The sequence below is a fragment of the Sus scrofa genome, chromosome 2 (genome assembly GCF_054392235.1).
Source record: "Sus scrofa isolate SSC_HxYL_T2T_F1_AM1 chromosome 2, Sscrofa_HxYL_maternal_Yorkshire_Landrace_v2.0, whole genome shotgun sequence".
NCBI classification, from domain to species: Eukaryota; Metazoa; Chordata; class Mammalia; order Artiodactyla; family Suidae; genus Sus; species Sus scrofa.
Genome location: NC_139384.1, coordinates 140,108,426 through 140,123,379, shown reverse-complemented (window position 1 = coordinate 140,123,379; position 14,954 = coordinate 140,108,426). Strand labels below are relative to the sequence as shown.

The 14,954-nt window shown below is 47.6% G+C and overlaps 1 protein-coding gene across 2 annotated transcripts in view; it reads right to left on the bottom strand.

Annotated features, from left to right (window-relative positions):
* Nucleotides 1-14,954, bottom strand: part of GRAMD2B (GRAM domain containing 2B) — a 108,742-nt gene that overhangs the window by 20,667 nt on the left and 73,121 nt on the right. For both annotated transcript variants that reach the window (XM_021079875.2, NM_001244333.1), the window contains 4 exon segments: nt 9,944-10,063; nt 5,253-5,364; nt 2,052-2,118; nt 558-661 (listed from right to left, as the gene is read on the bottom strand). In XM_021079875.2, the coding sequence (XP_020935534.1) occupies nt 558-661; nt 2,052-2,118; nt 5,253-5,364; nt 9,944-10,063 (403 nt within the window).

Genomic DNA, 14,954 nt, shown 5'->3' with positions numbered 1-14,954 from the left:
AAGTTGGTAAAAAGGTATAATAATGACACTATCTATAAACACTGCTGTTATTTAAAACAATTACTGGAGTTCCCGTCGTGGTGCAGTGGTTAACGAATCCGACTAGGAACCATGAGGTTGCGGGTTCGGTCCCTGCCCTTGCTCAGTGGGTTAAGGATCCGGCGTTGCCGTGAGCTGTGGTGTAGGTTGCAGACTCGGCTCGGATCCCGAGTTGCTGTGGCTCTGGCGTAGGCCAGTGGCTACAGCTCCAATTGGACCCCTAGCCTGGGAACCTCCATATGCCGCGGGAGCGGCCCAGAGAAATAGCAAAAGACAAAAAAAAAAAAAAAAAAAATTAAAAAAAATAAAACAATTACTATTCAGGAGTCCCCCTTGAGGTTCAGCAGAAACGCATCTGACTAGCATCCGTGAGGATGCAGCGTTGATCCCTGGCCTCGCTCAGTGGGTTAAGGATCCCGAGTTGCCCACAAGCAAAATAAAATAAAGTAACAACAATTACCATTCATAATATTTAAGAAAATTCAGGGTTAGCTTCCTTTTAAAAAAATTATACCCACCTTAGTGTCTTTTCCAAAGACCTTGGAATGAAAACAAATCCAGTTGTCTGATACAAAGAGCTTCCCCTGGTATAATATTTCTTTTTGCAGGGCACAGGTAAAACCTGGGAAAATATACACAAGTAGGTGTCATATATTTAGAATTTCCATTTAAAATGAAAATTGTGATATATGTTGGTAACTCAGGGATGAGCAGAGATAATATACTCATATGCTCTAAAGATCTCTCTCCTCATTTTCCAGAATAAAAACTATGGTTCTGAGTCTTTTTTATGTATTTACTTATTTTTGTCTTTTTCTTTCTTTTTTTTTTCTTCAGGGCCATACCCACCGCATATGGAGGTCTCCAGGCTAGGGATCAAATCAGAGCTGTAGCTGCTGGTCTGCACCACAGCCACAGCTCACAGCAACATCGGATCCTTAACCCATTGAGCAAGGCCAGGGATCGAACCTGCGTCCTCATGGATGACAGATTCATTTCCGCTGTGCCACGATGGGAACTCCCTGAGAGTGTTTTTTAATTCAAAGGCTTATAGACTTTGGTATAAGGATCAAAATGGAAAGGCAAGTCTATCACTGCAGGTGACGGTTCAAGAATGATGGTTCAGACATCTCCTCTATTTAGGAAGGTGTGTCTCCCTTGCGCTCATGTTAGCTTCGCTGCCCCTCCTCCCCAGGGATGGTCACTAATGACTCTCTGGAAACAGAGCACATGACCCACAGCTTCCCTGGAGATCAGGCAGACATCCAGCAAGGTGCCTTGGGGTTTGTGTACCAAGAGAGGCGGGAAGGAACCTCATGCCCCGTGCACTCAGTGGAGTGGGACAGGTGCTGAACTGGTCTGCTGGGCCAGGTGTTTGGGTGTAACCCCTGGGCCCTGCATGGCACAGGGGTCAGTATTATCTGTCCACCTAGGATGGCACAGCCTCTTGCATCGGTGGGTTTTTTTTTTTTTGCTTTTTAGGGCTGCACCTGCAGCATATGGAAGTTCCCAGGCCAGGGTTTGAATTGGAGCTGCAGTTGCTGGCCTATACCACAGCCACAGCCACACCAGATCTGAGCTGCATCTGTGACCTACACACACAGCTCATGGTAACTAGGGATCCTTAACCCACTGAGCCAGGCCAGGGATTGAACCTGCATCCTCATGGATGCTAGTCAGATTCACTTCCGCTGCACCACAACGGGAACTCCCTCCTGCCCCAGTCTTGCTATCCTGCAACTCAGCACCATCCACTCCCAATGCATTTCAGCAGTGAATAAATATGGAAGGCGAGGACCTTCTGGAATCCTCTTGGATGGTAACATTGTGTGGAGACAGTCAGTTTCCCATTCTGCTCCCTTATCTTTCCAGGTGCTCGGTGAAAGCTGAGTGAAGTCAGCATTACTGTTACACCAGGACTTTCACCTCTTCCCCCTGGTGACTCCGTCCCCAGACTCTTTCTCTCCCAAACCAATAAACATCTTGTCAAAATCAACCAGGTCAGCACTTACTTTGCTTCAGGGGTTCCTCCGTGGGGACATCCAGAAACAGCTTGTGGAAATGCATGTTGGCTTTGTCCTGCAAAGAGGAAAAAACACAGGGGTCACTGCTCCTGCTATTCTCATGAAACGTTACAAATTTTAACTTCAATATAAATGACATACCAAATCTCCCCTCCCTGGATAAAGTATCCTTAGAAATCCCTTCTCCCTGACCTTATTTTTTTATTTTTAAAACAATTTTTATTTTTCTACCTTTTTTTTTTTTTTAGAGCCGCAGGTGCAGCATATGGCAGTTCCCAGGCTAGAGCTGGAATCGGAGCTACAGCTGCTGGCCTGCACCACAGCCACAGTAACTCGGGATCTGAGCCATGTCTGCGACCTGGGCCATAGCTCACAACAACTTGGGATCCTTAACCCACTGAACGAGGCCAGGGATCCAACATGCATCCTCATGGATACTAGTCGGACTTGCTTCCAGTGAGCCACGATAGGAACTCCCATCTCCCTGATCTTAGAGTCTCCAACACAGCCCTTCAAGTGGAAAATAGTGGCCAGCAGGGCACAGAGGTTTCATTTCCCAACAAGATCAGTGACTTGCTGGCTGGACAAGGATGTCCCAAGTAAAAGAGGAGATAAGATTCTAAGAAATCTCACCAGGCCATAGATCCGTGGACACTAAGGACCCAGAACAGAGCAGTGGTTGAAAGCTCTGTATCAGATAAGCCTGAGGTTAAGTCTTGGCTATGCCTCTTCTGTAGTATGTGACCCTGGCCTAGTTACTTAACCTCTCTGGGCCCAAGTTTTCTCTCCTGTGCCAGAGGGCCAAATAGGGATGCCATCAGCGCATTACATGGGGTCATACATCGCATGGCCTGGCTGCCTGGTTTGTCACTATCACTATCACTGCCGTGAAGGCATTTCCTCAGCCAGGGCCAGATGATAAGCAGGCGTTCACACAAAACTCTCAGCTCTCCAGGGCAGTAGAAGGCCCAAAAGTCTAAAACCAAGGCACCTGTTTCTGCAGCTGTGACAACAGTATATGGACAGCAATTTACAGGCTGTTAAGTGATGTCACAAACACCACTCCCAGCCCCACAAGAACCTGGGAACTGACGTCCCCATTCCATAGGGTCAGGACCCTGTGCCTCAGGGATGCCGAGTGACTGCACTGGCCCCACAAAGCTACCAAGATGTAGAGCTGGGTCCTCTGTCCACAGGACCATCTTCTTCCAAAGCATCCTATCAGGCAGGGTCTAATGAGCGGAACAGAGACACAGAGGCCCCTGATGCTTGATTATCCAAACTAGGAACAGGTTCAATGGCAGAAATAGCCCTAGCACTGCCATAAAGAGCTTCAGACAGGTCATGAAGATGACAGACAGTTCCCCCAAGTTAACTGTTTTTGTGTGTGTCTTTTTTTTTTTTTTTGCCTTTTCTAGGGCCGCTCCCACGGCATATGGAGGTTCCTAGGCTAGGGGTCTAATGGGAGCTGTAGCCACCGGCCTACGCCAGAGCCACAGCAATGTGGGATCCGAGCCACGTCTGCGACCCACACCACGGCTCATGGCAACGCCGGATCCTTAACCCACTGAGCAAGGCCAGGGACTGAACCCGCAACCTCATGGTTCCTAGTCGGATTCGTTCACCACTGCGCCACGATGGGAATTCCTCAAGTTAACTGTTTATAGGCGAACATATCTCCTAAGGGAGGTTAGCTTGTGCTGCCTCCCAGGAATACACCTTGCATTCAGAAAGTTTCCTTAATTAAAGCTAGGTGTTCTAGCAGGACTTTTGTGAGATTTTCTTTTCATCACTAGGCTACGGTGAGCACTGGTTGGACACTTTATTTAAAAATATCCTGGGGGGTTCCCGTCGTGGCGCAGTGGTTAACGAATCTGACTAGGAACCATGAGCTTGCGGGTTCGGTCCCTGCCCTTGCTCAGTGGGTTAACGATCTGGCGTTGCCGTGAGCTGTGGTGTAGGTTGCAGACGCGGCTTGGATCCTGCGTTGCTGTGGCTCTGGCGTAGGCCGGTGGCTACAGCTCCGACTCGACCCCTAGCCTGGGAACCTCCATATGCTGCGGGAGCGGCCCAAGAAAAGGCAAAAAGACAAAAAAAAAAAAAAATCGTGGAATTCCCGTCGTGGCTCAGTGGTTAATGAATCCGACTAGGAACCATGAGGTTGCGGGTTCCATCCCTGGCCTTGCTCAGTGGGTTAAGGATCCAGTGTTGCCATGAGCTGTGGTGTGGGTCGCAGACGCGGCTCGGATCCCGCGTTGTTGCCGTGGCTGTGGCATAGACTGGCAGCTACAGCTCTGATTGGACCCCTAGCCTGGGAACCTCCATATGCTGCGGGAGCAGCCCAAGAAATGGCAAAAAGGCAAAAAAAAAAAAAAAAAAATCCTGGGCCATGGAGTCTTCAAAAATGTGAAATTAACAAAAATCTACAAAAAAGGAAGGACTGATTTAATGAAAGGCAACATGACAAATGCAACACATGGCTCTTGACTGGACTCTGGGGGGGGTGCAAAAAAAACTTTATAAAGGACATTCACTACTGGGCCAATTGTAGAAATTGAAAATGGATTTTATATTGGTAATATTTTTGCATGTAATGTTAAATTTCTAGGGTGAGCCAAGAGTTTCTTATTCTACTTCTTAGGAGACACATATTCAAGTATTTAGGGGTGAAAGGTTAAAAAACCTCAAACTGTTCGCCCCAGTGAGTGTGCCACCTTCTGTGACACAGAACTGGGCTTTGTTACCTATCTTCGTGTGTGGTAGAAGAGACCCCACATTGCTTCTGGAGGACAATCACAACCCTGTTCCCAGGTTTTCCTCCTCCACGTGCAGTTGGGAGGCTTTCTATTCACGTGGTGCCTTATCCGACTCTCTAATTATAATGCAAGGATGTTATGCCTCTCCTGGTCTTGGCTATTAGACGAGCACATGACCTGGCTTGGCCCCTGCGCTCTGGGCACTTGTAAGAGTTAGCGGTCACAGTGGGGGACTCCTACCACTCATTGTGTGTTGAAAGGTCAGTTATGAAATATAAGACTGACGAAAAGATTTCCGGAAGGAAGTGCAGCCTGTCCTTTCTTCATGACTGTCTGAAATCTCTGTCTACATTTGTCCTGACCGTCGGGTTCCTTCCATCGGCTTTAGCGCTTCCATGGCCCTGAGACAATACACGTCTCATTCCTGGATCACCTGGCTGGATGAGGAGGACTTTTTCCTTTCAATCTTCGCGTCATTCTTGCTTTCTGTCTTACAGTCGTTCTTCTCGCTTGCTAAAGAGGCACCGTCAAAGCTGGATTTGGACCTGAGGAAAGAAAATCCAGGGAGTCTCTAAGATTTATTTTCTACGCCACTCCTTAATTTTATGGTAGTACATCTGGATTATTATACTAGCTCATAAAAAAACCTGACATTCATTTTTGTCTTCAAGACATCCACAACCCTTCAGTATTCTAAGGGCAGTGATCCAGCATGTGATGAGGGAGATGGGGTGACTGCAAGCAGGCTGATTCCAAGCTTCAGAAACCAGACCTTAGGGAAGGGAGAAGTATCAGTTGAGCTATGAAAATAGCTGTCTTGACTCAGAAGTATTTTGAGTTCCCATTGTGGCTCAGTGGTTAATGAACCTGACTAGTATCCACGAGGATGCAGGTTCAATCCCTGGCACCACTCAGTGGGTTAAGGATTCCGAGGTGCCATGAGCTGTGGTGTGGGTCGCAGACAAGGCTTGGATCCCTCGTGGCTGTGGCTGTGGTGTAGGCCGGTGGCTATAGCTCTGATTCAACCCCTGGCCTGGGGACCTCCATATGCCTCGAGTATGGCCCTAAAAAGACAGGAAAAAAAAAAGTATTTGAGCAATATAAAGAAGAGTACTAGAGGCTACTTATACACATAGTAGCTATAGTTCAATCCAAGAATATTTTTGTTTCAGAATTCTATTAATACTTAGCACATGTTAATTGAGTGGGGCCATGCATTAAATGCCTCGGGGCACACAAAACAGTTTTTATTCTTCAGGAGTCTATACCAGCATCAAGCATCTTTTAAAAAAGGCAGGACCTGCTGTGGCACCAAAACAACACATATGGACGTTAGGAGGAGGGATACAGACAGTAAGTCCAACAGGAGGTAAGAGAAGAGACCAGTAGGACAATGTGGGTTTAATACACTGGGCCTAACACGATGGGCAGGAATCAGGTGTGAGGAAAAGAGACGTGAAATCAGGATCAAAAAGAACACGTTTGGAAGTCCCTCCTTTGTTCTCATGAGGGCAGAGGGCAGAACTCCCAGATTTCCTTCCTTTTTTTTTTTTTTTGTCTTTTGTCTTTTTAGGGCCACACCCATGGCATATGGAGGTTCCCAGGCTAGGGGTCTAATCAGAGCTGTAGCCGCCAGCCTATACCACAGCCACAGCAACACAGCATCTGAGCCATGTCCGCAACCTACACCACAGCTCACAGCATTGCTGGATTCTGAACCCACTGAGCAAGGCCAGGGATCGAACCCTAAACCCCATGGTTCCTAGTTGGATTCGTTTCTGCTTCGCCATGACGGGAACTCCCAGATTTCCTTCTAAAGTGATTTTATTAAAAATTTTTTTATGATTGCTTTATAATGTTGTCAATTTCTGCTGTACAGCGAAGTGACCCAGTCATATATGTATATACATTCTTTTTCTCACATTATCCTCCATCATGTTCCATTACAGGGATATATACTTCCCTGTGCTATATATATAGCACTAAAATGATTTTAGTGTTGACTCTTCATCTGAGTAGAATTTGCACACATCTTCAACCCTACAGTGAAACGCAGCTATTTCAAAGCGGAAGGGATGCGTGATTTTTGGAGGGATATACACGAACAAGTTTTACGATGCAATTATGTAGATTTTTTTTCTCTTTATTGGGGGGGAGTGGTTGGCACATGAAATCCGTGGTTCCACAACAGGATTCTTTAGAACAAGGCTCAGTTAAAAACGATGTTTGGTTTGGAGTTCCCACTGTGGCACAGTGGGTTAAGACTCCAATTGCAGCAGCTTGGGTTTCATCCCTGGTCCAGAGTAGTGGATTAAAGGATCGGGCTTAGGCTACAGCTGCACCTGGCCCGGGGAATTTCCATAAGATGTGGGTGTGGCCATAAACACAACTGTTTGTTTGGTTCAAAGTGATTAAGAAGACTCTTAAGCAATCTGGGTGGCACATGGGTGTTTCAGAGAGAGAAATGAAGTTAGAGAGATTTCAGGCTCTGGTTTTTGCAGCTGTGAAAAGATGGACTCTATGCTATTTTAGGCCTCTGCCAGCCCCAGCGGTTTGAGTCCAAGATGCCGAAACCATCATTAATTTAAGACACACAGATCCGGACTCAGCTACTGGCCACTGAACCAGCTCACAGATAAATTCCTTTGGCATTCTAGGAGCCGATTTTTTTAAACAAAATTATGAGCAAATATTTGTACTCTCCTTGAAAATAAAATTGTTTTGACAAATGTCAAATTACCCATTACTTATACTGTCCACTGCTTTGACGTTTCACCTCTCCTGATTCAAAGGAAAAAACGTGAATGGTGCTGTCAAGGCAATGCTAAGACCTTTCGAAGAACCATGGACTGGAAGCAAATGTGACAAAAGGGCAGCTGTGCCCTGGGCTGTGCCCCAGTAGAAGGACTTGCTTGCACAGTGCTGGCCTCTCAGGTGGGGGTGGGAGGGGTGCTTACTTACATACATTCTTTCTTTGTGTCTTTTCAGCTGTCTTAGTCTCACTGTCCCATAGGGGATTATGAGCAGGACCGGAAGCCCAGTGCAACATGTTTATTCAAAAATTCCGAATTTCCAGACAGCGAGAACAGTCTTAAACCAAACACAGGGCTCTTGGCAACATATGGATCACACATCATGAAGTTTAACCAGCATGCCCTGATGAGGAGTGTATGATTCTTCATCTGAAGCCTGGGAGAGGTGGAGGTAACACGTGTAGGGCAGAGTGCCTACGATAGCTGATCAAAGAAGTCAAAGACAAGAAACAACAGGTGCCTTCGGTGGGTGAGTGTGGCAGGATGCTCTGACAGCAAACAGCCATGGAAAGAATGGTTACAAGTGAGATGTGGAGTTCCCCTTGTGGCTCAGCAGTAACGATCCCGACTATTATCCACGAGGACGTGTGTTCGATCCCTGGCCTCGCTCAGTGGGTTAACCATCTGGTGTTGCCGTGAGTTGCGGTGTAGGTTGCAGGTGCAGCTCAGATCCTGCGTTGCTGTGGCTGTGGTGCAGGCCGGCAGCTGCAGCTACAATTCGACCCCTAGACAGGGAACTTTCAGATGCCATGGGTGTGGCTCTAAAAATATAAAAAAAAGTGAGATGCATCAAGATAGGCATGCAGAAAAGATGGAGGGAGAATTGGGAGTGATCATCAGAAAAGAAAAACCTGGGGCAGAGGGAAGACTTACGCTTGGTCCTGAGAGAGGTATAGATTTGCAGAGAAGATACGGGCTGGGTAGCCAAGGAGGAAGGGAAAAGCAGATGTTATTTAATAATCCTTTAGTAGGAGTTCCCGTCGTAGCTCAGTGGTTATCGAACCCTACTAGCATCCATGAGGACACAGGTTTGATCCCTGGCCTAGCTCCGTGGGTTAAGTATCTGGCATTGCCATGAGCTGTGGTGTAGGTTGCAAAAATGGCTTGGATCCTGCATTGCTGTGGCTGTGGTGTAGGCCAGCAGCAACAGCTCCGATTCGAATCCTGGCCTGGGAACCTCCACATGCTGCGGGTGCAGCCCTAGAAAGACAAAAAATAAAAATAAAAAACAATCCTTTAGCAGAGGCTAAAAGACATAGAAGGTAGCAGTTCTGACAGTTCTAATAAGAGGAGAGTAACCACTCCTCAACCAGGTGTAGATAAACAACCCCAGTTACTCGTAATTAATCTTTGATTTAACCACTCTTTTTTTTCCCCCTTTGGCCTCACCAGGGATTGAACACACCACAGCAGCAACCCAAGCTGCTGCATTGACAACGCTGGATCCTTAACCCACCTGAGCCACACAGAAACTTCTTAATCATTTTCTTTTAAGGGCAAAAAAGCAACTTTAAGTTCCTACATCTTCCATGTGAAAGAAAGCACCCAGTGGGTGCCCCTGAGAGTGATGGGGTCCACAGCTCCCCATCTCAAAACTGCCTGTCCCCTCACAGCCACACAACCCAACTGAGCCTGGCCTCCAGCACCAGGAAACAGGCAGCCCCCGGGAGATGTGCACACCCAGTCCGGGGATCCCAGGCAGGCTTCCCCTCTGCTCTTTTCTGCGGCTGCCAGGAAAGGGAGAGAGCAGGTGTGCACACCCACGGGCGGAGCACAGGCTCCAAGAGACGGGGTAACCCCGGCTTTATCACGTAGCAAAGTCAGTGCTTGCAGGAAGGGGCAGAAATTCTGGGGTGAGAAGGAGAAAAGAGGCTGCTAGGGAGAGCTGACAGAGGAAGGCAGGTGTCAGTGCCTGGGGATCAAGGAAAAACACCCCATTTCTTCTTTTTTTTTTTTAAGGGCCACACCCATAGCATATGGAAGTTCCCAGGCTAGGGTTTGAACTGGAGCTGCAACTGCTGGCCTACACCACAGCCACAGCAATGCCAGATCTGAGCTGCATCTGTGACCTACACACAGCTCACGCCAACTTGGGATCCTTAACCCACTGAGTGAGGTCAGGGATCGAACCTGCTTCCTCATGAGTACTAGTCAGGTTCATTACCGCTATGCCACAAGGAACTCCAACACCCTATTTCTTTCCCGGTGGCATTATCTGCCTGTAGGAACTCTTCAGTCTTAACAACCCCCATCAAGCTAGAAACCCCTCCTCCCCAAAGGCCAAAAGAACAGGGTCAAGGTGAGGACTCACCGCAGGGAAATGATTCTCTTCTGGTCTGGAGACTCGGCCTCGCTGGACGGGGCAGGGGACAGGGCTGTTGGCGACCTGCAGACCTTCTTTTTCTCCTCCACACCGTTCTCAGCCTCTGAGCTGGAGAAGAGAAAACGCTTCACCTTAGCCATCCAGAGAGGGGAGGATGGAAAAAACAGTCAAGTGACCTTGCTTTCCGGAGAGGGGAATGATCTTCCATCCCCATGACAGACTGGAATCAACTTGGGCAGCTGTGCCCTTTCCATCTCTCCATCCCACCTGCCCTCAGCAGGTGCCCCAAGGGGAGGGGCTCCAGGTCATGGATGCTTCGGGTACACCTGCAGGCCTATGTGCAGGTAAATGTCCAGCTCTGTTGGGACTCACTGGTTCCCATGGGCCCCGTGCTGCCCGGCTCTGCCCTGCCCAGCAGAGAGGCGGCAGATCACCTGGAGGCTGGGAGGGCCCCTGTGCACGCACACATACAGGAGCTCACACACACACAGCGTGGCCTCCTGCCAGAGAGGCGCGCAGTTCCCCCTCGCCCCACCCCGCTTTGTTTGCACTCGCGTCATTTATCGCCTTTTGTGTTGCCTATCACCTTTGTGTCACTTAGCACCTTTTGTCCCCATCTGGGTGATTGGTAATGTCACCAAGCGCTCCTCTCAGCAATTACAGTCTCAGAGCTGCACCATCACCCAGGCTAGAAGGGACTTATTACCTCTCATTTCATAGACTCTTGAGCAATCTGAGCAATCGGAGACTCTCAGGGAGTGAATAGCTCACAGAACTAGTATCTGAGTTGGAATTCAAACTCAGACTATCCACCCGGGAGACCTTTTGTGTATGTGCCCATTCTCATATTTTTTTTCTTCCTTTTTTTTTTTTTTTTTTTTTTCCTTTTTTGCTTTTTAGGGCTGCACCCTGGGCATATGGAGGTTCCCAGGCTAGGGGTTGAATTGGAGCCGCAGCCACAACCACAGCCACAGCCACTCGGGATCTGAGCCACATCTGTGACCTATACCACAGCTCACGGAAACCCCGGATCCTTAACTCACTGAACAAGGCCAGGGATTGAACCCACATCCTCATGGATACTAATCAGGTTTGTTTCTGCTGAGTCACAATGGGAACGCCCCATTCTCCTTTTTTTTTTTTTTTTTAATCCATATCCAGCCATCTCCCTAACCACTTATCTGTCCTTCAAGCCCTCCTACTAGCTCTTTCGTGTGGGAATCCCGGGCTGGGGTGCGAAAATCATTGATCTTTATGCTGACCACTCGGTCAAAGATAGGGCTGGCCTATCATCGTGCTCAATACGCTCTGGGAAGACGAGGTCTGACCTGAGGGGACAGAAGTCAGGAGGGTCTGTGCGCTGCACCACAACAGATGGAGGACAGCCCGTGGGGACACTCAGAGCTGAGCTCTCTCGGTCTGGGGAACGTGGGGAAGCCACTTCACCGTGGGAAGAGAAGAAGGAATGAGGTCAGGGTGCTCTGCCTGCATCAGACCCTCTGCGGTGTCAGCCTGCACAGCCCAGGACTCACAAAACACGTGCAGAGCGTGAGAACTCCACAGTGGCTGAGGGCAAAGGGAGGCAGCATTGCTGTGATCGTTGAGCTAATTTTAACTCTAACTTACCACTCATTTGGTGTCTTCCCCTGCAGATGACTGCACAGGCAGGAGATGGTATTGGTGACTTGGGGCTGCTTGCTGACCACTTACGGAAACTGGACTACTTGCTTACGGAAATAGGACTTTACGGCGTCCCACTGATGAGTAAAAATTCTGACCCAGTATCTGAGTAATCGTGCCCGCAAATGGTTGATACTCTCATTTCTGTACTAAGCATTTCTCTTCTCCTAAGCAGATAAATATCTGAGAACATCGACCCAACCTTCAATTTATTTAATTCTTTTCAAAGTACTTAAAGAACTTACGTGTGTGTAGAGGCCATAACTGAATTGCATTACATGATGAAAAGCACACGGAAAATCTTGAAATTTTTTTTTTTTTTTTGTCTTTTTGCCATTTCTTGTGCCGCTCCCGTGGCATATGGAGGTTCCCAGGCTAGGGGTCTAATGGGAGCTGTAGCCACCGGCCTACGCCAGAGCCACAGCAACGCGGGATCCGAGCCCAGTCTGCAACCTACACCGCAGCTCACGGCAATGCTGGATCGTTAACCCACTGAGCAAGGGCAGGGACCGAACCCGCAACCTCATGGTTCCTAGTCGGATTCGTTAACCACTGCACCATGACGGGAACGCCCCATCTTGAAATATTAAAAGAAAAACACTGCTTTGGTTTCAAACAGAGGATTTCATTTTCATTTAGCATCAGGTCTAATTTAAGAATTCCAAGAATTTTAGAGCTATGAAGAACCCTTCCAGTACCTTTCTGCCTTTTTCCTTCTACCCCCCAAGACATACACACATCACTCCGATTCTTCCTTCAACAGCAATAAGGAATCCACAAACATGAACTTATTTACAAAATGGAAAGAGACTCACAGATGGAGGAAACAAAACATATATTTACCAAAGGGGATGCGGTGGGGGCAGGGAGAGATGAATGAGGAGTTCGGGGGTGTGGAGGTTAACATAGACAGACACACTACCATGTATAAAACAGATATCCAGCGTTCCTGTCGTGGCGCAGTGGTTAACGAATCCGACTAGGAACCATGAGGTTGCGGGTTCGATCCCTGCCCTTGCTCAGTGGGTTGATGATCCGGCGTTGCCGTGAGCTGTGGTGTAGGTTGCAGACGCGGCTCAGATCCTGCATTGCTGTGGCTCTGGCGTAGGCCGGTGGCTGCACCTCTGATTAGACCCCTAGCCTGGGAACCTCCATATGCCGCGGGAGCGGCCCAAGAAATGACAAAAACAAACAAACAAACAAACAAAAAACCAGATATCCAACAAGGACCTCCTGTACAGCACAGGGAACTATCTTCAATATCTTGTAATACCCTAAATGGGAAAAGAATCTGAAAAAGTACATAGGTACGTAAGGGAATCACTTTGCTGTACACCTGAAACTAACACAACATGGTAAAGTAACTATCCTTCAATTAAAAAATGGTAAAAAAAAAAAAAAAATCAACTATAATGGAAAAAATTAAAATCATAAAAAATGTTTTTAAATGGTTAAAAAAAAGTAAATCAGAAAATCACTTCAAAAAGTTCTCATATGCTAGTCAAGTAACTTGAATACAATAAACCAAAAAAAAAAAAAAAAAAAGAAAAAAAAATCCATGAGAGTCCCTCTTTCATCAGGGAGATGAAGTGTGTGCGGAACTTCAATAATCCACCTGAGCACTCATTCCAATAGTTACCGAATTGTATGCAGGGTCAGATGACGCCTAAGAGGCTGGGCGTTAGCTGATGTGTGCAGCCTCTCTGTGTACTCAGAAAGAGCCACTCCTGGCCAGAAGCACTCATAAAACAGTGCTCTCTGATGGGACATAGCTCTAGGGACACATGGCCTGGCAGAGAAATACTGCCTCTGGCTCTGAGCAAAAAGAACCCAGCACCAAGGTGCAGAGGTAGCCAAGCCACTGGATTTCAGGCTTTCCTGGCCAGGCCTTTCCGTGCAGGGTGGGCACTCAGCCTTCAGTGTGAGCACTGGCCCTGATTCAGGGTCCCTAGCTTGTCACACGATGACCATGCTTGCCTCTAGGTCAACAGAGCATGGAGGTCTGCACCTGTTAAAATGCTTTCTTTCTAGAGTCTCCTCCCCTCGCTTCCCTTAGCGGGTGCCCGGTCTCTAGCACTGGTTCTCGGCTGGAGGCCCTTCCCAGCGTGCGTGAATTCCACAGAGCCTTCCATTCCAGTGTCTTGGGCCCTACTGCTGCTGGCTCTGCAACTCCCTGGGCCCCTAACCAGTTACATTCTGGACTGTTAACTCTTCTTTCCCACTTGGCTTATGCATCCAACTGGGAGACTGAGTTCCTTAAAAGCAGGGAACTTCTGCCTTTTTTTTTTTTTTCTCCCAGCACTCGGCTCAGCATTTTGTTCACTGTGCTCATTTCTAAGAGTTGATTGATGCAGGATTAATTCTGTAGCATCTTAGAACGGAAGTGAAAGTCATCTATGGGCCAATACAATTTTAGGCATCTGTTTACTTAAAGATGCTACGGAAACCCAAGCTAGTGAATTCCCCACACAGGCAAGATGATTCCTGGAGGGACCCCTTACAGCTGAGGTCTTTTGGGCACAGCAAATGGAAAAATGTAGAATCCGAAGAGCAGAGATGCCTGTATTTGAGTGAGGAGGGCGTGGGAGGGCAAATGGACCGCTTCCTCAAGGCCTCTCAGTAATTTTAAAGTTTCTCGCAGTGAAGCTGAACTCTCACTGACAAGGGAGATGAAATAGTAGGTCTCCCCACAATCATGAAAATAAAGAAATCAGTTTTGTTTTGTTTTTTTAAACAAGAAGATAAGTCTCTTTCAAGGACACTGACTCAAAGAATCAACTAAAAATACCAAGCCAACAATCCTCTTCTTTCAACAAGTGTTTACTGAAGAGTCCCTGCTGACTGGGGCTGGGCAGGAGAGACAGATCACTGAGTTTTAAGGATCCGAAGCAGCAGCAGAAGATGCTGGGAACATGGGCCCTCCTTCACTTGATGTTGGCAAGGTATTTCTTCTTCCATCTCTCACCCAATTTAAGCATCAGTTACGGGCCCTGAAAGCTCTTAAGTAGGAATTTCTGAGCAGTGAGGCACATATCTAATAACCAAACCTGACTTTACCACGAGGCAACAGCATTTTTATGGCCAGCTAAGAAGTGCTGGTTTCAATAAGACACTGCCACACACCGTTCCCCACTCTATAAATCAAAAAAGCAGGTGGGACAATGCCTATCGACTCTTCATCACTTAATAAACCTTATTAGTCTGCTGATGGCTTGATTCAGATTTCAGTTTTTCAGAATCTGAATTCTTGTATGGGGTTCATGGTCATTGCTCTTGGCAAGAGACTCTGCAGGGTTAGAGTAACCTCCTGTTTCCCATC